The 24,321-nt window shown below is 44.2% G+C and overlaps 1 protein-coding gene across 1 annotated transcript in view; it reads left to right on the top strand.

Moving 5' to 3' along the window:
* Window positions 1-5,523, top strand: part of KCNK13 (potassium two pore domain channel subfamily K member 13) — a 109,444-nt gene extending 103,921 nt beyond the window's left edge. Inside the window, exon 2 of the mRNA XM_039232550.1 lies at window positions 3,929-5,523. Coding sequence (XP_039088481.1) covers window positions 3,929-4,821 — 893 coding nt within the window. The 3' untranslated portion in view covers window positions 4,822-5,523. The remainder of the gene's footprint in view (window positions 1-3,928) is intronic.
* Window positions 5,524-24,321: the final 18,798 nt, after the last annotated feature.

A 24,321-nucleotide genomic window follows, 5' to 3' on the forward strand; every position in this document is an offset into this window, starting at 1 on the left:
TGGGACTAGTAGACTAATAATCAACACCCTGCAAGGGTGTGAGGAGCCTGCTATACCGGGCACAGGGCAGGTCTTTGATGATGCTTCTTTCTTTTCCCTCCACCAGGGAGGACCCTGAGGCTTCTTATTCCCAATCCAAGGTATCCCCTAATGCTCAGCCTTATGGGGCTCAGAAAAGGAAAGTCTTCCTGTGAAAAAGCCTGTATTATTAGCTTCCACATTTTTAAGCTCTACAATAGTAGAAGCTGTGGAAACATCTCTTTTTTTTTTTTAATTTTTTTTTTTTAATTTCTAGGAGAGAGAGAGACAGCGTGAGCAGGGGAGGGTCAGAGTGAGAGGGAGATACAGACTCTGAAATTGGCTCCAGGCTCTGAGCTGGCAGTCAGCACAGAGCCCCACGTGGGGCTCGAACCCACGAACCGCGAGATCATGACCTAAGCGAAAGTCGGATGCTTAGTTAGTAGGACTAAGCCACCCAGGCGCCCCTGTGGAAACATCTCTAACAGCAAACCATGCAAGGCTGCCTCCTGGTGCTTCCCCCACACAACCACTTATGCCATTTTCTGTTATTTTTGCTGACTGAAAAGATGGCAGTGATCAAGCCAATACAGCAGGTAATCAAAACCCATGGCTTATCGATTCTTTCATAAAATTGAATGTTTTAAAACCAAAAAAACAAGATAGACTGTAGAAATTCTAAAGCTCTGGAATACGTCTAGACATTTCCTTCATTGGAATAGTCAGTTTACTGAGCTTGCCAGCTGGCTTCCATCACACACCTGATTGTCATGCATCCCAAGTGAGGTGGCACTCGGGACCCTAAAACTGGAATAACTCCATCATGCCTTATTTTGGCCATTGACTCACTATGCCTTGCTTTGTAGATAGCAGTTGATTTGTCCCAGCCTGGAGACAAGGCTCCTTGAGGTCAAGGACCTTGTCCAGGTCACCATTGCAAGATCCAGACAGTTAGTACAGGCCCTTGAACTTAACAGGTGCTTAATAAATTATTGCTGTAAACTTAAGTCACCTCTGGGATCAGAAAAGAAGATTTTGGAGAAGCAAACATTTGCCCATTTAAATCTTGCATTCTCCTGATTATTGGCAAGCACCTCTCTCTCTCCCTCCCTTGTTATTTCTGGGATTTCCCCATTTTTAATGCCTTTATCCAGTTCTTGGAATATTGTTGGGTCAATAAAAAGGTCCTCAGATAAATGTTTATCTGGGTTCTGTCTCAGTTCTGTCTCCAGTGAAGAAATCCCTAAGACTCTTCTGGCCTTACAGCTTTGGGACAGGGACTCCAGCTTTCATTTTTCATCATCTCCTCCCTTCTCCCCTCCCCCTCCTCCTCGTCTTCCTTTTTTTTTTAAGTGGGCTTCACACCAGCATAGAGCCCAATGCAGGGCTTGAACTGACAACCCTGAGATCAAGACCTGAGCTGAGATGGAGTCAGAGGCTTAACCGACTATGCCACCCAGGTGCCCCTCATTTTTCATTTCTTAGTGCAGAAAGATTTGCAAGCTTTACCGCTTCTGGGAATTCACTGGGCCAGAGAAGATGCCCCCAACATCCTCAGGTCACCAAGAACTATATATATATATATATATATATATGGAAACTATCTAATAAATAAAACCTGATGAGGGCCTTTCGTTTTGAAAACAGGAGTTCTCAGAGAAGAGATGAGGGTCTAATTTTTCCTGTACCATTAAGGTCCATAACTGTAACTCCCCATGGAAGTATCCCTGGCACCTTGATCCTTCCTTACCAAGTCATCCTGTCCCATACAGCTCAAAAGCTAGATTCACTATCTTCTGTTGGTCTCTTGGCTATTGGCTGTTAACACCCTACCCTCCTGTAGATGCTTGTATACTGTAGAAGGAAGATCAGATTTAATTGGAAAACTAGATGGTTACATAGTATGTGTAGCTAGGTGTTGGGGAAGGGTGGCCTCTTGGCTCTGCCTGAGGAGAGGAGGAAGTCATCACCCCAGAAGCCTACACATGGCAAGGTCTGATCTAACCACTTCCAGGGTGCCCTGGGAGGCAGTCACGGTGAGCTGTGGCAACAAAGAAAAGTGCCAGCTTGGGGACAAGCATGGTGTCATTGGGAAAGAGAATAAGGGATGAGTCCTCAAGATCCCAGTGATGAGGCTCAAGTTAAGAATGTGAACTTCAGGGGCGCCTGGGTGGCTTAGTCGGTTAAGAGTCCGACTTTCACTTAGGTCATGATCTCGCGGTTCGTGGGTTCGAGCCCCACATCGGGCTCTGTGCTGACTGCCAGCTCAGAGCCTGGAGCCTATTTCAGAGTCTGTGTCTCCCTCTCTCTCTGACCCTCCCCTACTCACGCTGTCTCTCTCTCTCTCCTAGAAATAAAAAAAAAAAAAAAAAAAAAAGAATGTCTACTTCATAATAAAGAAAAAATGGAAATAAGAAGGTTTGGTTCAAATAAAGGGATGAATCCAGGGAGGCATGCTCAGTACTTATTTTTTGAATGGCATTTGTATTCAGTGACTTTGATGCCCTTCCCTTCAAACAGATCAGACTTCTCATGGTTACTGAATCATTTGCTTGGAAGGATTCCACATCCCTCCAAGGGGACTGACCCTTGGCACCCCTCAGTGAGAAATACTGACTGCATCACTGCTCTTTGCTTTTTCTCATTGTTCTTAGTGATGCCTGTTGTCCTATAGTTGGTATTCTTAGTAACATGTCTGTGTGCATGGGTAGAAAGATCAAGAAGGTGGAAATTGTGAACAGTAAGAGGCAAAGGCAAGAAAGACATTTTCTATTTTATCAAACTATAAAAACCAACATCTCAGTTTCCACTCCCAAAGCATAAGGTGTATGTTTCAAGAGTTTTATTTAAAAGATGGGAAAAACAGGGGCACCTGAGTGACTCAGTCGATTGAGCTTCTGACTTTGGCTCAGGCCACGATCTCATGATCTCACGGCCCTGCGTCGGACTCTATGCTGACAGCTCGGAGCCAGGAGCCTGCTTCAGATTCTGTGTCTCCTCTCTCTGTGCCCCTTTTCCTATCATGCTTGCTCTCTCTCTCTCCTTCAAAAATAAATAAACATAAAAAATAATAAAAATAAAAGATGGGAAAATCTTGAGCAAATTTCTCATTTCTACATATGCTGGCATTTGCTGTTTCTCTGCCTGGAGCCCCACCACCACCACCACACACGCTTGTGTGCACACACACGCACGTACACTCCTCCTTGCCTGCCTAATTCCTCTTTAGCTTTCAGGTATCCCTGCTTAGTCTTCTCAGAATCCCAAGTCTGAGCTGGGATCCTCCTCTTAACCACTCCCATAGGACACTGTACCTCCTTCAGCACCACACCTATACGATGTAGTAATCCCCTCACTAGGCTAGAGCTTCATAAGGGCAGGGACCAGATCTGGCTTTTTTAGAGTTCAATCCCCCATTCCTGGAATGGCATTGAATAAGTATTTATAGAATAAATGAATTCCGATGAGTCTGTATAAGACTTTTCTTCCTATGAGCTGTTGTTGGTCTGTCTGAACAATGTCTCCTGAGTATGGTGGTTCAGGTTGTGCACTGCACAGGATGTCTAGCCAAGTCAGGAGGGGAGGCCAAAATCCAGCTCGCATTCCCATCACCCAGCCATCTTTCACTGACTGTATCCGCCTGGAGGAAGAGGTGCCCTTTTCTGATTTGTACAATGGCACCACACGGGCTCTCAGCTGGGCACCTCTGAACAACACTTGGCATCTTCAAAAGGACGTGACCGTTCTCCCCTAGGAGTTATTTCTAGGAACAACTAGAAAGGCTAAGACTGAGCACTTTTATGAAACTGTTTCTTCGGGTCCTTTGCCAGTCCTCTGTGCCAAGACCCTGGCCGCATTCGCAGCAGAGGCCTCCCTCACTCTTCTCCCCTCTGATCTTTGTCTCCTGCAGGGTTTGGGATGACCACTCCAGCGACGGTAGGAGGGAAAATCTTTCTGATCTTTTACGGCCTCATCGGCTGCGCAAGCACCATCTTGTTCTTCAACCTCTTCCTGGAGCGCCTCATCACCGTCATTGCCTACATCATGAAGTCGTGCCACCAGCGGCAGCTCCAGAGACGAGGGGCCCTGCCCCAGGAGAGCCTGAAGCCCCCGGGCAGGTGCGAGGTGGATAGCCTGGCCGGCTGGAAGCCTTCCGTGTACTACGTCATGCTGATCCTGTGCGTGGCCTCCCTCCTCATCTCCTGCTGCGCGTCGGCCATGTACACCTCCATCGAAGGCTGGAGCTACTTTGACTCGCTCTACTTCTGCTTCGTGGCTTTCAGCACCATTGGCTTCGGGGACCTTGTCAGCAGCCAGAACGCCCAGTATGACAGCCAAGGCCTCTACCGCTTCGCCAATTTCGTGTTCATCCTCATGGGCGTCTGCTGCATCTACTCCTTGTTCAATGTCATCTCCATCCTCATCAAACAGTCCGTGAACTGGATCCTGAGGAAAATGGATGGGGGGTGCTGCCAGCAATGCCAGAGGAGACTCCTGAGGTCCCGGAGGAACGTGGTGATGCCGGGCACCGTCCAGGACCGGGGCGACATCTCCATAGACACGGATGGGGTGATGGAAAGCGACACGGACGGGCGGCGTCTCTCAGGGGAGATGATCTCCATGAAGGACTTCTTGGCCGCCAACAAGGTCTCGCTGGCCATCCTCCAGAAGCAGCTGTCTGAGACCGCCAACGGCTGCCCGCCCCAGGCCAGCGTGCTGTCCCGGGATAACGAGTTCTCAGGGGGGGTGGGGGCCTTCGCCATCATGAACAACAGGTTGGCGGAGACCAGCGGGGACAGGTAGGGAGCCGGGAGCGGCCGCTGGACATGGAGGTCAGGAGAGTGGACGATGGGGGGAATTGGCACCCGGCTCAGCTCTGTGCCAGGGCGGGTTCCCTCTGGAGCTGTCCTGTGACCCTCTGCAGGCCCAGCCTTAGAAAGCTGTGCTCCTCAGACACACAGCCACCTTCTAGGGCTGCAGACCGAGGCCATGAGGCCCTTCTTGTCTTGACTCTATAAGGTGTGAACTCAGTCTTGAGAATGAATCACAGAGGCAGCCCAAGACATTGCACTGTTTTTTTATTCACTTCCTCCAAGGTTTTAACTGCCTAAGGGAAGGGAGGCCTCAAGTAAGGCTCCATTTCCCTCTGCTCTGTTCTTCATTTGGAAATAAAAATCCTGATCGGGAGATCCTCGTTGTCCCCTAGAACCCTGACTGGCTGGACTCACTGCCCTTCGCAGCCCCTTCAGAAAAGTGAGGGGATGTTTCAGAATGTGTCTGGGCCCTGGGCTCCCTTCAGAGCAGATGTGTCTATGTGCGGTGGATGAGGAAATCACCCGGTCTCTCTCTGTGTGTGCTTCTCTGCCTTTTGTTTTTCCTTTCTTTTATTTTTAAGATCCTAATCCTGGGCTAAGGAGTCTGTGGGACTCGGCGTGGTAAAAAGAAAACTAAATTCAGCTTCAGGCCTTTAAGCTGCAGCCAAGTAGTGGACAGACTCATTTTTTTTTTTTTAAAAAAGGAAAAAAAAAAAAAAAAATAATACATAAAAAGAAAAAAAAAAAAATTAAATTTTTTTTTTTTAACCAGGGCATGGGACCCATTGCAAAGATAATGGCTGACTCCTTATTAGAACTGAAAATTGAATAAGTCCTCACTTTATTAACTAAGATTACATGAGTGCTTATTATGGACAGTGGGGCTGGGGGCATTTGTTGTGCTCCGTGAAAAAAGAAACAAAAAAAAAAAATAACCTTTAGGGATATAAGCATCATCTTAGATTCTTGGCTAGAAAAAAATATTCTAGGCCAGATAAAGAAATGGCTTCTCTTGTGTAATTTGTTTCCGTTCTGCCTCCTGGGATTGTAACAAGTCTAGTTACGTAACCTCCAGAACAGTTAACACGTCCATGCTGGAAACAGGGCCTGTTGATCTTCATATATTCAGGAGAGAACATTTTGAGGTTTGAGAGAAGCATTAATAAGAGATAGCTGTTGTTTTTATAAGTATGGATGGTGTACACACAGCACTTTCAAGAAGCGATGAAGGAAGTCAGGCATTGTAAAGAGAATCAAGCAGAGAACTACACCCAAAGAAACTGAAATGTTGAGCAGAACATCAGAGTCGGGAGGACCTGAGGGACCATCCCATACAGCTTTCTTGTGTTTTACACAAGGTGCGAAGGGACGGCTCCTTATCTGAACTCCCAAGGCTGACAGCGTACAGCTAGGAGAACCCAGGTGTCCTGCTGGTGACGTCTGAACTCGTCACCCGTGCTCCACACAGCTTCAGAACCTCCCTCAACTGCTCCCTCCGAGGATGAGTTGCCTTCTCTTCCAGCTGGCAAATCCCATTTTTTTTTTTCACAATGCTGAAAGTACTCAACGGCAGAAGTCCTTTAAACAGCAGCCCTGGGCTTTGAACTAAGGGCTATGCGGCTCTGAAGTCAGAGATCTTCAAGTCTCATTTTGTATCGCTCTCAAAGGAAACATTCTGGAGCTACTGCAACCGTGCCCCCCCCCCCCTTAAGAACCTCTGATTTCAAATCAAGCTCCCCAGGGGCTCTGCTCTGGGAGAAGGCACCGCAGGAGACGGGGAGAGGAGCTGGGTCCCTGCCCTAGGAGATTTCTTGATCTCCACATTCCTGGTACAGGGACTGGTACAAAGCAGGTCCTTGTTTCTCCAACCCAGGTCCCTAGACCTGGGACATGTGCCAGGGGGGCAAGGAGCATTCATATAAGGAAGAATCATCTTCCTGGAAGGTCACTGTACTAAATGATTTTCGCAGAGAAATGTTATGTCAAAACACACGGCTCTATGTCAGTAGTTTCCAAAACTGGAATAAATTTCTGAGCTAAACATGAAACAAAGTTTTTTGAACTTTTGAGGAGTTTCTGGAGGGGTCCTCTCAGGGTCCTGGAGAATGAGTTTGTTTTGCTGTGGGTTGAGGTTCCCTGGTGGAAACATTTGAGCGCCAGCAGAAGGAGAGAAGTGTGGTACATTCACGATGGATGAATGGGAATGACGTATGGCCCCCAAAATGGCAGAAGTAGGAATCTCTGTAGTTACTCTCAGGCATGAATTGGTTAACACGGGAATTTCTAGGTATGAATATAAAGCTGGAGTTCAAAATCTGGAGCGCACAAATCCTCTAACAGCGTAATGTATGTACGGGCACACCTCCGCGGTACAATGGTCCCAGACCACCGCAATACAGTGAACATCGCAGTAAAGCCAGTCAGGTCAACTTTTTGGCTTCCCAGTGCAGATGAAAGTTACGTTTACCACATACTATAGTATATTAAGTATGCGATGGCATTGTGTCTTTTTAAAAGTACATTAATTTAAAACTACTTTATGGCTAAAAAATGCTGACCATCACCTGAGCTTTCAGCCGGTTGTAATCTTTTTGTTGGTGCAGGGTCTTGCCTCAGTGTTGATGGCTGCTGACTGAGAGGGGTGAGGGCTGCCAAAAGTTGGGGATGCTGTGACAATTTCTTAAAACAAGACAGCAATAAAGTTTGCTGCATTGAGTGACTCTTTCTTTCACGAATGATTTTTCCGTGGTGTGTGATGCTGTTGGATAACGTTTTACCCACAGGAGAACTCCTTTCCAAACTGGAGCCAGCCGTCTCAAACCCTTCTCCTGCCTTATCAACGACATTCTAAGACCTTTGTTGTCATTTCAGTAATCTTCACAGCATCTTCACCAGGAATAGATTCCGCCTGAAGAAACCACTTTCTTGGTTCATCAACAGCAAGCAACTTCTCAACCATTAATATTTTTTTAAGATTTTATTTATTTTTTGAAGTGAGATTTTTAAAAATAATTTTAATATTTATTTTTAAGAGAGAGAGAGACAGACAGAGCATGAACAGGGGAGGGGCAGAGAGAGAAGGAGACACAGAATCTGAAGCAGGCTCGGGGCTAGAGCTCACGAGCCCATGAGATCATGACCTGAGCTGAAATCAGACACTTAACCAACTGAGCCAACCAGGTGCCCCAAGATTTTATTTATTTTTAAGTAAACTCTATACCCAATGTGGTGCTTGAACTCATGGCCCTGAGATCAAGAGTCACATGCTCCACCAATGGAGTCAGCCAGATACCCTCATCCATTAAATTTTTATCACGAGATTACAGCAATTGAGTCCCATCTTCAGGCCCCCCTTCTAATTCTGATTCTCTTGCTATTTCCGCATCTGTAGTCAGAACACATAACATCTGTCAATAAAGATCACCATCTTATATGGGCGTGGTCTGTGGCACCCCTCGATGATTACGATAGTAACATCAAAGATCACTGATCACAGATCACCGTAACTAATAATAATGAAAAAGTTTCAAATATTGCAAAAATTACCAAAATGTGGCCCAGAGACACTAAGTGAGCAAATGCTGCTGGGACAATGGCACCGATAGACGTGCTTAAGGCAGGGTTGCCACAAACCTTCAATTTATGAAAAATGCAGTATCTGTGAAGGGCAAGAAAGTGAGGCACAACAAAATGAGGTGCAGCTGTACACGCAGGTGTGAGAGGGAGCATACGCGTGTGCATAATGAGCTTCATGCCTTTCTTCATGTTTCTAAGGTGGTCCTTCCATCTTCACTATAGTTAGAAGTTATTGCTATTTTCCGTTGTCACCTTTGTCTCCCCTCTGCATGTCTCTAGCCTCCTCATCCATTCTCTCTGTCCCCCTCTCTCTGGACTGTGTCATGCGGCCTCCTTACCAGAAATCATGCTCTGCTTCCCTGGCAATTTACTGACCCAGAGGATGGTGACCATCAGAAGAAGGCTTTGAGGTTGGCCTGGGCACCTCTATTCAGGAGCCCAGAGAGACCCCCCGAGGTGATGAAGGCACTCATTGACTTGACATCCATGAAGCTCTTGGACTTCATCCATGGCTGGACTCACTCACCTGTCTTGAGTTCTCTGTGGTGCTATGATTGTGCACTGGCCATTCATGGGGGGGCCTTGGAGCCAGGACATGGGGTGTCTCAGGACCCTGATCCTACGCTGCTTGCACAAGTGTTTCCGTATTCCTGTACCTCGTGAAATAGTATCTCCTTAATGTTCTAACCAACTAAGTTTTTACTTTTGTTCTGAAAAGAAATTTGTCTCACTAAATGGAGGGCTCATATCACTTGTTATAAATAGAAAATACAGTCATTGTAAATTTCAATAGAATGAAGATAAAATTGTCATTAAATTCTTGACAGATCCTGTATCCTAGCGAAGACTCTAACCCTGGGACCTTTTCTCTCGGTTAGAAATGTTAGAAATCCACAGATTGGCATGTGTGGGAGAGGTGCAAATGACGCCAGCACCAAACAGACATTGTGGTGGAAACATAAGGACTAGAAAACAATGGAAAGGGGGAGAACTTCCTCACTGTGTGCTTTGATGTGAATTCATCCCAAGCCTGAGGGCCTCTAAAATTATCTCATGCTCACTCAGATCATTGGTGCACATCCCACTTTGGGGGCTACATAAAAGTAACCAAGTACATGGGCCACCTGGGTAGCTCCGTCATTAAGTGTCCAACTCTGGCTCAGGCAGGTCATGATCTCACGGTTTGTGGGTTTGAGCCCCACATCAAGCTCTGTGCTGACAGTTCAAAGCCTGGAGCCTGCTTCAGACTCTGTCTCCCTCTCTCTCTGCCCTTGCCCTGCTCATTCTCCCTGTCTCTCTCTGTCTTTCTCTCTCTCTCTCAAAAATAAATAAAAGTTAATTTTTTAATGAAATAAACATTTTTTTAAAAATCTTGAAATTTTTCTATATACAAAAAGTAACAAAGTGCAGTAGTTTTTGAGGTCAGGCTAACTGCATGGGGAAGAACAGTTCTCAGGCTTGAACACCAGCCTACAAATACCAGTTCCAACGTGAGACAGGGTGGGCAAGTCTCCCTATGCCCCAGTTCCTCTGCACCTGTGATGTGCAAATGGTAAGAAATGGATCAAACGAGGTGATGCTCAGAGCAGGGCTCTGTGGCCCCTTGGGAGCTCCCAGACAGCAGCCACTGGCTGTCCACATGCTGGGGGATGGGGGCTGGAGGTGAGGAGGACATTAGGTCCAACAGTGAAGGATTTTGTTTTGTTCCTGCACCCGACATCCAGTGCTTGCCACCCTGTGCTTTATAAGTGGTTCTCAATTATTAAATGGCATCCCTCTTGGTGATGGTTTTATGCTAAACTGAAAGACCCCAACAACTTCATTTCTCTTCCACTGAGCCATTTCATCTCAGGATTAGCTGAGTTAATTTGTACAATTTGACATAGTAAAATGTTTGGGGAAATCTGTAATAATAATATCTTGTGTATTGCTAAAATGTTATGGCTTTTAAGACTTATCCATCTACAGGGGCGCCTGGGTGGCTTAGTCGGTTAAGCGTCCGACTTTCGCTTGGGTCATGATCTCGCGGTTCGTGGGTTCGAGCCCTGCGTCAGGCTCTGTGCTGACTGCCAACTCGGAGCCTGGAGCCTGTTTCAGAGTCTGTGATTCCCTCTCTCTCTGACCCTCCCCTGCTCACGCTGTCTCTCTCTCTCTCTCCTAGAAATAAATAAAAACATTTGAAAAAAAAAAAAAGACTTATCCATCTACAGTGGCAATATGTTTACCTTCATTATCACGTTGTGAAGTAGTCAGGGCACTTATTTTCAAATGGCCTTTAGTCTTTTCTGAAACAAGAGCGATAATCACACTTTATGTCAAAATTAACTGGGGTTCAGATCGACAGTAGATTGGAGAATAAGCTTTAAAACGACACAGACTGAGTTCGAATTTCAGCCTGGTCACTTTCTGGCTACGAGAACTTGAAAGCTACTTCATGTTTCAAAGCCTAGTCTCCTCATGTGTGATGTGGGAATAGTTGTATGTGCATCACAGCATCAGCAGATAAATGGGATGATCTGGGTCTGGGCTCCCGTGTGGTACCTAAGCTCCTGAGGGTGAAGGTCATGTGTTACAGCATTCCAGAAGCCAAAGAATAAACAAGATTGGCTTCTAGAAGAGCCCATTTTATTCCAAGATTTGGGAAAAAGAGTAAATGTCCTTTATTTTAATTCATTTAATACATTCTTTTATGATGAAGCGGCATTTATCCCTGAGATGCAAGGACGGTTCAACATTTGCAAATCAGTAAATGTGATGCACTGTATTAAGAGAAAGATAAAAATCAAAAGATCATCTCAATAGATGCAGGAAAAACACCTGACAAAATGCAACATCCTTTCATTGTAAAAATACTCAAAAAAATGGGAATGGAAGAAATATACTTCAACATAATAAAGGCCACATGTGATAAGCCCTCAGCCAAAAAAAACAAAAAACCAAAACATCCAAATCAGAAAGGAAGATGTAAAATTGTCTCTGTAGTGACATGATCTTATATGTAGAAAATTCAAGACACCACACACACACACACACACACACACACACACACACACACACAAACAGGTAGAACTAATCAGTGAATGAAGTAAGGCTGCAGGATACAAAATTAACACATAGAAATCAACTGGGTTTCTATACACAAAAAAGAAATGTCTGAAAAAGAGATAAAGAAAATTCCATTAATGAGAGCATCAAAAACAATAAAATGCTTAGGAATGAATTTAGTCAGAAAGGCAAAAGATCTGTACACTGGAAACTATACGGCTCTGATGAAAGAAATTGAATAAGACACAAATGGAAAAATATTCTGTGTTGATGGATTGGAAGAATTAAAAACTGCTAAAAATGTCCTGCCTACCCAAAGCTGCCTATAGATTCAGTGCTGCCCCATTGAATTTCCAAGGCATTTTTCACTGAAATAGAAAAAAAAACAACCCTAAAATTTTAGGAAACCACAAAAGACTCCAAATGGCTAAAGCAATCCTGAGAAAGAAAAACAAAGCTGGAGGCATCACACTTCTGATTTCAAACTATATTACAAAGTTACAGTAATCAACAGTATGGCACTGGCATTTAAAACAAACACATAGAACAATGGTGCAGAATAGGGAGCCCAGAAATAAACCTGTATGTATATAGTCCTTTGATAACATGCCAAGAATGCTCAAGGGAGAAGAGACAGTCTTTCAATGGCACTGGAACAATTAGATATTCACATGTAAGAGAATGAAACTAGATTCCTATCTTACAGCACTCACAAAAATTAACTCAAAATAGATTAAAGGCTTAAATGTAAGACCTGAACCCATAAAACTCTCAGAAGAAGACATAGGGGAAAAGCTCCTTGACATTGGTCTTGGCAACAGTTTTGAGGGGTATGACATCAACAGGACAAGCCAGAAAACTACAAATAAATAAAGTGGGACTACATCAAACTAAAAAGCTTCCATACAGCAAAGGAAGCAATGAACGAAATGCAAAGGCAACATGCATAATGGGAGAGAACATTTACCATCCATCTATCTAAAATATATAAGGAACTCATACAACTCAATAGCAAAAAGGCAACCAGTCTGACTTAAAAATGGACAAAGGGGGCACCTGGCTGGCCCAGGTGGTGGAGCATATGACTCTTGATCTTGATCATGGTTTGAGCCCCATGTTGGGTGTAGAGATTACTTTTAGAAAATAGGCAAAGGACCTGAGTGAACATGTTTTCAAAGAAGACATACAGATGACCAACAGGTATATGAAAAGGTGGTCACCATTACTAATCATCAGGGAAATGCAAATCAAAACCACAATGAGATATCATATCTGCTATCTGCTAGGATATCTATTATCAAAAAGACAAGAGATAACAAATGCTGGACAGGATGTGGAGAAAGGGAAACCCTTATGCACTGTTGGTGTGAATATAACTTGGTACAGACACTATGGAAAACAGGACAAATCCTCAAAAATGTTTAAATAAAATTACCATGGGATCCTGCAATTCCATTTCTGATTATATATATCCAAAGGAAACAAAGTCATTTTCATGAAGAGATATCTGAAGTCCATGTTCATTGCAGCATTATTTACAATAACTACCTTATATATAGCATATATATGGTATATATATATACATATATATAGTTTATATATATATTAGATTGATTGGTTGATAGATGAATGGAATATTATTCAGCCATGAGAAAGAAGGAAATCCCTCCATTTGTGACAATGTGAGTGGACCTTAAGGACATTAAACTAGTGAGATAAGTCAGAGAAAGACAAATACTATATGGTTTCACTTACATGTGGAACCTGAAAAGGCCCTACTCAAAACCAGAGAAGTAGACTGGAGGCTTCCAGAGGCTGAGGGGTGGGGGAAATAGGAGTATGTTGGTTAAAGGGGCCAACTTCCAAGAGTAAGGTGAATACATCTAATGTGCAGCACGGTGACTATAGTTTACGAGTGCTGTATACTTGAAAGCTGTTAAAGCAGGAGATCTTAAATATTTTCACCACACAAAAAGGATGGTAATTATGTGAGGGGATGGAGGCATTAACTAATTCTGTTGTGGTGATCAGTTCGTAATATATACATGCAGCAAATCATTTTGTACACCTTAAACTTATACAATGTTATACATTAGTTATGTCTCATAAAGCTAGGCAATTTTTTGGCTAAAACATGTTTTTAAAATACAGAACAAAATATGGAATTCACATTAATTTTTACGATAAAACAGAGGACCTCTAGGAAGTTTGGGGGCTGCATTGGACTGAACTGCCAGGCTCCTGGAAGCTAATCTACTGTTTTCCCATCTTAAGCTACTTTGATGGAACTGTGTGAGAGGCACCCTTATAAATAATGGGCTTAAGATACTCCCTGAGACATAGTGAATGGCTCCATATGGTGGTTCTTGTTTTTATTAAGTGATCTCAAAATCACACCAGGATATAGTGGAACGAAGATCACAACCTAACTCTTCTGCATTTCAACCTCTTGATCCTAGACTTGAAGAAAGAACACCCAATCTTAAACCTCCACCCATTTCCAGATGAATTTTGAACGTTAAAAGGAGGAGACAAGAGAACATTGCCCTTAGAGTCACATCATTTCTTCTGATTTACAGGTCTGGTCCCTTTTTCAGGGATCAATAGGTCCAGGCAGCCTGCAACAGAAGTCACTCCATTCCTGGGCCAGCATAGTTGGACAAGAACGTTTCTCTGGCAAGTCTTAGCACAAGATGTCGGCTTTTCTTTTCTTTTTTCACATTCCTGACTATAACTGAAGATCAACCTTCTTAGAGTTTTCTCCAAAACAAGCCATACTCTCCGTGATGCCACAGGAATGGGGTTACCCTTAGCCATGTACCTAACACATGGGGCACAATGGGGACCTTCCCACCCCTCATTTAAACAGAAGAGTATACTGGAATATTCGGTCTTCTGATACGTTAAAGTGACCCAGTTAGTTTGGTAGATTATCTTGTCATCTTCTTGACACCTTTAGCTACTGTTTCCTGGGTAAACACCGGTTGCTAACGCTGTGGGAAGGAAGCGTACCAGATGAGAAGAGAGTTCCCGCTCCTGACTGTGCATCAACATCATGTGGGGACCTCTATGAACATGACAGATCCCAAGGTCCTATCCCAGACCTATTGAAAAATATTCTGATACTGGAACCCCAGAAGTATACTTTGCACAATTTTCATTCATGATTTTGATGTGCAGCCAAGGTTGAGACTCCACCCCTCCCCCTCTTGGGAGCTTATTATCTCAGATACAAGAAATTACTATCTTAATTAATAATGATGATCTAATGAGAACAGTGCTTTACCTGACACAATCTTTCATACTTCATGAAGAATTTCCATGTGTTCCATGAGTCTGGTAATTCTGACAACGGTCCTGTGAAGAAGGCGTCACCATTTCCATTTTGCTGGTGAGGAAAGCGAGGCTCAGGAAGATGTAATGGCTCGATGACGTGTGTGCCCTCTGTTCCGGGATGCAGAGAGCTAGAGGGAGCATCGCTTCTGGACAAACAATGAAAAACAGCTGGATTCATTTCAAATTCGCCATCTTTGAGGGAAAACCATCAGTGAGCTGAGGTTGGAGAACAACCAGCTGGCCCAAAGGAGGGGGAGAAACAGGTATCTGCGGAGAGGGAGGAGTCACAAGGGCTCATGTACCTGAGATGGGAGAGTATAGAGCAAGTATGAACTGTGGATAATTATGAAATGATGATGCAGCCCGGCGGGGGACAGTGTGAAGCCTCTGAGAGCCACAGAAAATTGGGAACACACAATTTCCTGTAGGTCTTTTCCTCATAGACTTCACTGGACACTCACAGAACAGCCCATGATGAGCTCCAAGAAAATGGCCATTGTGGTGCAAACCTGAGAGACGGGGAGTGGCAGCCACGTGGGAAAAGAAAGGCTACCGGGACTTGGCTCTCCTCTCTTTTCTAAGGAACAAAAACATTAAAGAGGGGAGGGAGGGGCCACAAGATCTGCTTCCTGTGGGCACCGGTGAAAACGCAGTGCAGCTAGGGGTCAACAATAGGGGGAAGAGTCCCTACTCCTGGGAGAAAGGCAGGACTCTATGGCACCAATAGCTACAGCCAGGGAAGAGACAGGAGAACGGAGAAGACCACATCCCTGACAGCCAAGGACATGCCTAAAACTGAGGCTGAATCAGGACTACAGAAACACTCCCAGCATCCTCTCTACCATGCTAACCAGCTGCAGATAACAGTTAACAGCAAAGGGGCAGCTGGGTGGCTCACTGGGTTGGTTGTTCAACTCTTGAATTCAGTGCAGGTCATGATCCCAGGATCATGAGATCGAGCCCCGAGATGGGCTCTGCACTGAGCGTGAAGCCTGCTTAAGATTCTCTCTCTCTCACCCTTGGCCCCTCTCCCCCACTCACATTCTCTCTGTCTCTCAAAAAACAAAAACACAAACAATACAAAACAATTAACAGCAGAATACAGCTGAGAAGATGAGAGAAACCCTCTCCGAGATACAGCGCAGGAGCTAACTCCCATGCCAACAGACATGGCTCTGGCAAGTCCAGTTATACCCCACACCCAAGACATTGCTGCAGGGGGTGCGCTTGGGTGGCTCTGATGGTTAGGTGTCTGGCTCTTGATTTGGTCCAGGTCATGATCTCATGGTTCGTGGGTTTAAGTTTTGCATCAGGCTCTGCACGAGGCTTTGCACTGTCAGCACGGGGCCTGCTTAGGGCTCCCTTTCTCTCTCTCTGCCCCTCCCTGTTCCTGCTCTCTCTCTCTTTCTCTCAAAATAAATAAACTTAAAAAAAAATATTGCTGCAGGAACATGAAGCCTGAGGTGCACAAAGGGTAACTACAGCACCGATAAACCTCAAATCTGGCCCAACTCCCAAGTAGATGAATTCGAATATCCACACTAAGTGTTTATTAGTAGGAAAGACGTGCTCATAGGTAGGCATATAGGCTCTTTACTCCAGTCTCTGCTGACAAGATGTCAGCTTTCAACAACAAAAAATTATGAGACACACAATTCAATAACATTCTCTAGAAACAAAACAATCATTGGATCCAGGCTCAGACTCGAAACAAATGTTGGGGACACCCCTGGTAGGGAATAACTATGACTGGGGTGCCTGGGTGGCTCAGTCGGTTGAGGGTCCGACTTCGGCTTCAGGTCATGATCTCCCAGTCTGTGGGTAGGAGCCCTGTGTTGGGCTCCGTGCTGGCAGCGTGGAGCCCAGAGCCTGCTTTGGATTCTGTGTCTCCCTCTCTCTCTGCTCCTCCCCCATTCATGCGCAGTCTCTCTCTCTCTCAAGAATGGATAAACATTAAAAAAATTTTTTTAATAAAATACAATAAGTATGACTGGTATGTTAAAGGAGCGAAAGGGAAAAGTGGGCATATACTGTGAAAACGGATAATTTAAGGAGAGAGATGGAAACTACTAAGACAGACAGAGCCAAATGGAAATGCTAGCAATACAAAAAAGCATAGTAACAGAAGTGAGTAATGACTTCAATAGGCCCATCAGTCGACTGACACAGCCAAGAAGAGAATCCATGAACTTGAAGATAGGTCCACAGAAATTACCCAAACTAAAAGACAAAGAGATGAAAGAGTGAAAAATAACAAGCCATGACATCCAAGAGCTTTGGGACAATGTCAAATGGATTAGCACATGAGTAATTGGAATCCAAGAAGGAGAAAAGAGAACAGAGCAAAAGAAATATTCAAAGAAATAATAGCTGAGAATTTCCCCCAAATTAATGACAGAAACTAAGATCCAAGAAACTCATAGAATGCCTAGCAGGTGATTTATATAAATATACCCTCCCCACCCACACACACACATACCACATATACCTATGCATATCATGCTCAAATTGCAGAAACGAAAGGAAAAGAAAAGCAAAAGGGCAGCTAGAGAAAAAAAAAAAAAAGAACATTACACTCACAGGAACAAAATAATTGTAACAGATCTCTCATCAGAAACCATGCAAGTCATAAGACCATAGTGCAGCATCTTTAAATGCTGACACTTAAAAAAAATTTAAAAAGAAGCTTTCAAGCCACAGTTCTATATCCATCAAAAATATCTTTAAAAAATGAAGGAGAAACAAATACTTTCTCAAACAAAAACTGAGAGAATTCATTGCCAGCAAACCCACGCTTCAAGAAAGTTCTTTAATGTTTCTTTTTTTTCCAATTTATAAAAATGTTTATTTATTTTTGAAAGACAAGAGAGATGGAGCGTGAGCAGGGAAGGGGTAGAGAGAGGGGGAGATACAGAGCTGAAGTAGGCTACAGGCTCTGAACTGTCAGCACAGAGCCCAACGTGGGGCTCGAACTCACAAACCATAAGATCATGACCTGAGCCAAAGTCAGATGCACAACTGACTGAGCCACCCAGGCGCCCCAGTTCTTTAATATTTCTAAACAATAGGAGAGAAGGAACAACTCTTCCATGCAGAGAAATTCCAGTTAATAAACATAGAAGGAATTAGGGAAATAGAGAATTAACCATTAGAACACGAAAATAGGGCATCTGGGTGGCTCAGCGTTTGACTTCGGCTGGGTCATGATCTCACAGCTCATGAGTTCAAGCCCCACACGGGCTTGTTGCTATCAGTGCAGGACCTGCTTCAGATTCTCTGTCTCTCTCTTTCTCTATCCCTCTGCCTCTCATGCTCTCTCTCTCAAAAATAAATAAAAACATTTAAAAAAAAGAACACGACAGTAAGAATTGCCACAGACAAGATTCACAGTTAATGATATAAAAGTTTAAGCAGAATCCAGATATTTACCATCTGAAATGATCTCCACCAAAATATTTAGCAATTACAAAAGAACCAGCAGTAACTTCACAGTGGAGAATTCTGGCAGGCACCAAATGAATCAAGTGAACAAAATGAGCAGTCACAATAGTACACGCCCACATCATGTGCCACCGAAATGATGCACCGTGAAGGGCATGGCGTCTCCAAGGCATCCTTCACACCAACTTCAGTATAATGAAAAGAAAACATCAGACAGACCAAAACTGAGGGGCATTCCACAAAACAAAGGACAAGAATTCTTCAAAAGTCTCAAGCTCGTGAAAGAGGCATAATGATTGAAGAACTATTATAGTTTACAGGGAGCATAAGAAGTCATGACAACTAAATGGAGTGTAGGACCCCAGGTTAGATCCTGGGACCTAACAAGGACCTTCGTGGAAAAACTGGGGTGGGACTCAATAAACTCTGGCATCTAGCTAAGAGTATTGTACGAAGGTGACATTCTTAGTTTTGACAGTTGTCCTGTGGTTAAAAAGTTAACAGTAGGAGAGGTTGGGTAAAAGATATATATGGAAACTCTTGTACTATTTTTACAACTGGACTGGAAGTATAAAATCATCTCAAAGTAAAAAGTTAAAAAGAAAACAAAAAAATGAGTGGCGCCTGGGTGGCTCAGTTGGTTAAGCATCTGACTCTTGATTTCAGCTCAGGTCATGATCTCAAGGTCGCGAATTCAGGCCCCACACTGGGCTTCATGCTGAGTGTCGAGCCTGCTTAAGATTCTCTCTCTCTCTCTCTCTCTCTCTCTCTCTCTCTCTCTGTGTGTGTGTGTGTGTGTGTGTGTGTGTCTGTCTCTCCCTCCCCCGCTCCTCTCCCCTGCTTGCACTCTCTTTGTCTCTAAAAATGAATAAATAACCATTTTTCTTAAAAAAGAAAAGAAAAAAGCCAAGACTCTCTCCAGATTGCACTTGGCCAGTCACACCTCAACTTGGGCTGTGACTTAAGCATACATCTAGGATCCCAGTTCAGGACTCACCTCCTAAGCACCTGTTGGCCATTGATCTAAAATGGTGGTTCTGGGGCCCCTGGGTGACTCAGTTGGTTAAGTGTCTGACTTCTGCTCAGGTCGTGATCTCACAGTTCATAGATTCGAGCCCCGCATCAGGCTCTGTGCTGACAGCTCAGAGCCTGGAACTGCTTCAGACTCTGTGTCTCCCTCTCTCTCTGCCCCACCTCGCTCATGCTCTGTCTCTCTCAAAAAATGATAAACATTAAAAAAAAAGTTTGTAAAAATAAATCAGTGGTTCTGAGAGCGTGTCCCCCGCCAGGGCACTGGCAGCAGCTGCACCTGGGAAGTTGTTGGAAATGCAGATTTTCAGGCCCCAACCCAACTTTAGGAATCAGAAGCTCTGGGGGTAAGGCCAGGCTGTCTGTGTTTTAACAAGTCCTCCAGGCAGTTTTTCCGGTGAAGAACGCTGTCCTGAGCATGGGCCCTGAAGGACACGTAAGAGACCCTCCCCTGGGGACCTGCCTGCATCCCCATCAGGCTATGCCGCTGGGGCCAGATCCCAGTGCCTCCCAGAAGTGAGCCTCTTTTCTGCAACTCAGAGCCATTTCTAATTATTTTGAATTGCCCAGATGCAAAATAACTACCCTGAAAACTATGCTTCCAGTAAGCTATTAGATGAAGATAATGATTTAACCTCCTGGATTTATGCAGAATGTGGCACTGTTTTTTAAGGGATTTTTTAAAATCACCTCATAGCTGTCCTTGGATAGATTTCTGAGTGTTCCTGGGTCATTTGGTAATTGAGTTTTGTTTAGTCTTCCCAGAAGCTGCCCTTGGATTTAAGTTATTACAGAATGACTTACCATCCAGTATGTACCGCCTTCCTCAAAATCCTCAGAATCACCTTAGGAGATTTTTTTAACGCAGATTTTCAGGCTTCTGCCAGACGTTCTCAATCAGAATCTCTACAAGCCAGGGGATCTGCATTTTATTATGCATTTCCTGCCTCTCTCAATGAAAACCAGTTTTTCTGCCTATTAATCTTTGAGAACCACTGCTTTGTGGGTTGGGAGAGGGGAGTGAAGAAAGGGAATAGCCTTAAAGAGCTTGCAGAACCTGTCTCAGATGTAGTGAGAAGGATTTATGGGCACCAGAGGTGCCCATACAGCAGGTGTTTTTGTTTCCAGGTTACTTAGGCTGATGGCCACTGAGATGGTAGAAAACCTGCATGGTGCACCTGTCCCCACAATTGATTCCTGACTTTCTCTGACCCCTTGTGTGAACTTGGGCACCACCCCACCCACTTGTCCAAGCATTCACTTCTGCTTTCTCACGGGCTCTTGTAAGTCAGTTCGATATTTGATAAATATCAAAGGCTGCCCTTTGTGAGCCATTTGAAAGTGCAGAACAAATCCCAGGGCAGTCCCTGACTTCAGGAACACAGTGAACACAGCGAGAACATGTTATATAACTAAAGGCTGAAACAAACTATAAAAAAGAAAATTCCCAGGGTGATCAGGAAGGGGTGGCAGTCCATGCAGATGGAGAAAGTCAGGGAGGTCTGCATGGAAGAGGTTGGCTGGGGGGCTAGGACTGGAAAAATGGATACAAGAAGTAAAAAGCTCTCTGCTGAAGGCACAGGTAGGTAAGAAAGGAAGAAGAAAGATCAAGGATTCCAAGGATGGAGACTGTATTTATTGAGCATCTCCCCATGTGCTAGGGAAGTCAGGAGTGAGAGCCAAGAGCTAAGGGAAACTGCTCGGTTCTAATTCTCCCTCCTCTCAGGGCTATCTGCCCCCACTCTTCTCGTCCCTTTACTGGAATCTCTGGCTCTTTTCTTCCTGGGGCCTCCGGGATATTCACTAACTGCAAGGGCTCTTTAAACTTCCACTGAGCTGTTTACGCTCTACTTAGTGGGAGTTAAAGGCAGTAGCAGCATCAATGCCTCGTACTTCCGGAGGAGAAAGAGTGGGGCAGAGAAGTGCTGAGCTGAGAGGCACCAAACTGGGCAAGATGGACAGGCAGCAGCCCATTGTGTCGCCCGGGGATCTGCAGAGAATGAACCAGTAGCATGTGTAGGTATACAAGACAGACATTTATTTTAAGGAATTGGCTCATGCAGTTGTGGGGGCTGACAGGTTCAGATCTGCAGGGCTAGACCAGCAGGCGAGAGACCCAGGGAGGAGGTGACGTCCAAAGGCGTCTTGTCCAAAGACAATCCAGAGGCAGAATTCCCTCTTCCTCCAGTGACCCCAGTTATTTTCGGTGTGTCTTCAACTGATTAGATGAGGCCCACCCACACCCTGGAGGCGAAATCCGCTTTACTCAAAGTCCACCCACTTAAATGTTAATCTCATTGGGGCATCTGCGTTACTCAGTCTGTTAAGTGCCCAACTCTTGATTTCGGCTCAGGTGATGACCTTATGGTTCTTGAGATCGAGTCCTGTGTCAGGCTCTATGCAGATAGCATGGAGTCTGCTTAGAAATCTCTTCCTCTCTCCCTCTCTGCTCTTACCCTACTCATGCTCTCTCTGAAAATAAAGTAAATAAACATTTTTTTAAATAAATAAAATTAAATAAATAAATGTTAATCTCCTCTTTAAAATACTTTTATAGAAACATCCAGACTAGTGTTTGACCACATCTTGGGGTACCTTGGCCTAGCCAATTTGACACATAAAGTTAATCATCTCACCCATTAAATCCCTCAGAGCCTATGGACCAAAAAAAAAAAAAAAAAAATCAGAAACCATTCTAAGTCCTGAAAATCCCTCTTTAGTTTGGGCTCACCAAGTGGCACACTCTCATTTCAGAGAACTCCATCAATGTCAGCTTTGAGGGAGGGGTAAACACTCTTCCAGCCTCCAGGGACCTCTTTCAACCACCCCCTCTCCTCTATGGGGTGACAACTGCTTTCTTCAGCCGCTACCCCACACCCCTGAGAGTCCTCGTTCCCTGCCTTGAGTAGTTAACCACCTTTCATCACATAACAATGACTTCTGTTCAGTTTTCTTTGTTTGCACTGCGGGTGTGGTTTCTGCCTCCAAATGGACTCTAAGTAAATCGGAATAGAGCCCTAAAGAGATGTCCTCCGATCCTTCCCTTCCCCACACAGCCTGAGGGGGGAGGCTGAAGGGAAGGAAAGAAGAGAGAAAACTCTCTCCTCTGCTGAGAGAGGAAGCTACTGTCTGTGGCTCCCGAGTCCAGCCTTTCCCCCAGAACAGGGCATTCTCTACCTTTGCTGTACAGTAGAATCATTTGAAAGCGTTAAAAGAACACAACGCCCCCAATCATGTCTTCAGAGATTTTGCCCCAGTTGGTCGAGAATGATACTCAGTCATGAGTATTTTTTAACAGCTTCCGTAACTGTTACAGGGGAGATTTTCATGAAGTTCTACATGCATCCTCTGTAACTTACTATATATTGTGTTTTTTATATATTTTTAAATTTACCCCATGCTACTATATTTTGCAAGATTGGTCTGGAAGATTTTAGCCTGGCTGAGAAGAGAGGTGAGTTTGTCCTGCCCGCCTAGAGGGAACGGTGTGAATACAAGATGCAGATAGGATGCCCGCCCGTTGTTGTCTACCCAGCCCCTCACACAGTCTTCTTGGTGTGGCCCGTGTGTTGAAATACAATTTTCAAAACAGGAAAACCATATGTCTCATATAAATATATAGTGAACAAAAGTAAAAGATTTCTTTTTTTAAATTTATTTATTTTTGAGGCAGAAAGAAAGAGAGAGGGAGAGGTAGAAAGAGAGGGAGCGAGAGAATCCTAAGCAGGCTCCGTGCTGACAGCGCAGAGCCCGATGGGGGGCTTGAACCCACGAACTGTGAGATCTGACCTGAGGCAAAATCAAGAGTGGGTCGTTTAACTGATGACCAGAGGCCCCAAAGATTTCTTTAACTCGGTGAAAGAACAAGAGGATACAGACAATGGAAGATGACAAACTTGACCGAAGAGACAATAGCAGATACATCGTATGTGTACATACACACACACACACACACACACACACACACCCCGAGGAGGAAAGGCTGCCAGAACAAGGTTGCTAAATTAGATACGAAACTGGTGAGTGCTAACAGCTCATTTTTATAAATCCAGTAGAGGGATTTTTCTTAAGAGACTAAAACACAAACAGATCAACCATCCCTGGAAACAAATATACTTTGATGCTAACGGTAATTAATTCTGAGTTGCATTATGGCTCACTCTCAATTTCTTCTCAATTGCTTACATATTGTTTTTAAATATTCAAAAATTAAAATAAAAATGTAAAATAAAATGGGTTCAGTGCTGAGTAGTGGAAAAATCAGACAGGTTTGGGTTTGAATATTGGCAAGTTTGTTAATTCCCCTGACTTTTAGTGTCCCCATCAGTGAAACAGAAAAATTAATCTAACCTTACAGCTGAGTTGCACAGCTTAAAGACTATGAAATGACCAGAAGTTTCTGACTCAGAGTAAGCACTCAATGGAAGGATTAACCTTTACTTTGCTGTTGAAGGTTCCATGCTGTGTTTATAGACATTTGACTGTTCACCTCTTGTCTTTAGAGTCATCCTGAAAGCTCTTTCTTTCTCTCTTTCTCTCTTTCTCTCTTCCTTCCTTCCTTCCTTCCTTCCTTCCTTTTCTCTTTCTTTCTTTCTTTCTTTCTATTCATTTATTTTGAGGGAGAGAGAGAGCACGAGCAGGGGAGGGGCAGAGAGAGAGGGAGAGGACAATCCCAAGCCTGGCGTGGGGCTCAAACTCACAAACTGTGAGATCGTCACCTGAGCCGAAATCAAGAATCAGATGTTTAACCGACTGAGCCACCCGGGCGCCCCTGGAAACTCTCATTTTGAGCTGTCACTGTGCCTATTGGACCAACCACTCTCCACTGCCTCCCCTAATGAGTGCTCCTAAAATAGATACCAATCCAAGTATCCAGTATACCCAATATATTTTAAATTATTTATTAAATATGAGTTAATGGAACTGAAAGAGGGTCTAAACAGGGATGCTAGCTTTACCGTTGGGGGTTTATGGCAGCTAATCCAAGCATGTTAGGGCCAAATCTGTGCACTGCTATGGCCATGCAATCACTCACTCATTTAGAAAACATTTATGAGCTCTA

The sequence above is a fragment of the Hyaena hyaena genome, unplaced genomic scaffold (genome assembly GCF_003009895.1).
Source record: "Hyaena hyaena isolate Hyena2069 unplaced genomic scaffold, ASM300989v1 scaffold_67, whole genome shotgun sequence".
In the NCBI taxonomy this organism is placed as follows: Eukaryota; Metazoa; Chordata; class Mammalia; order Carnivora; family Hyaenidae; genus Hyaena; species Hyaena hyaena.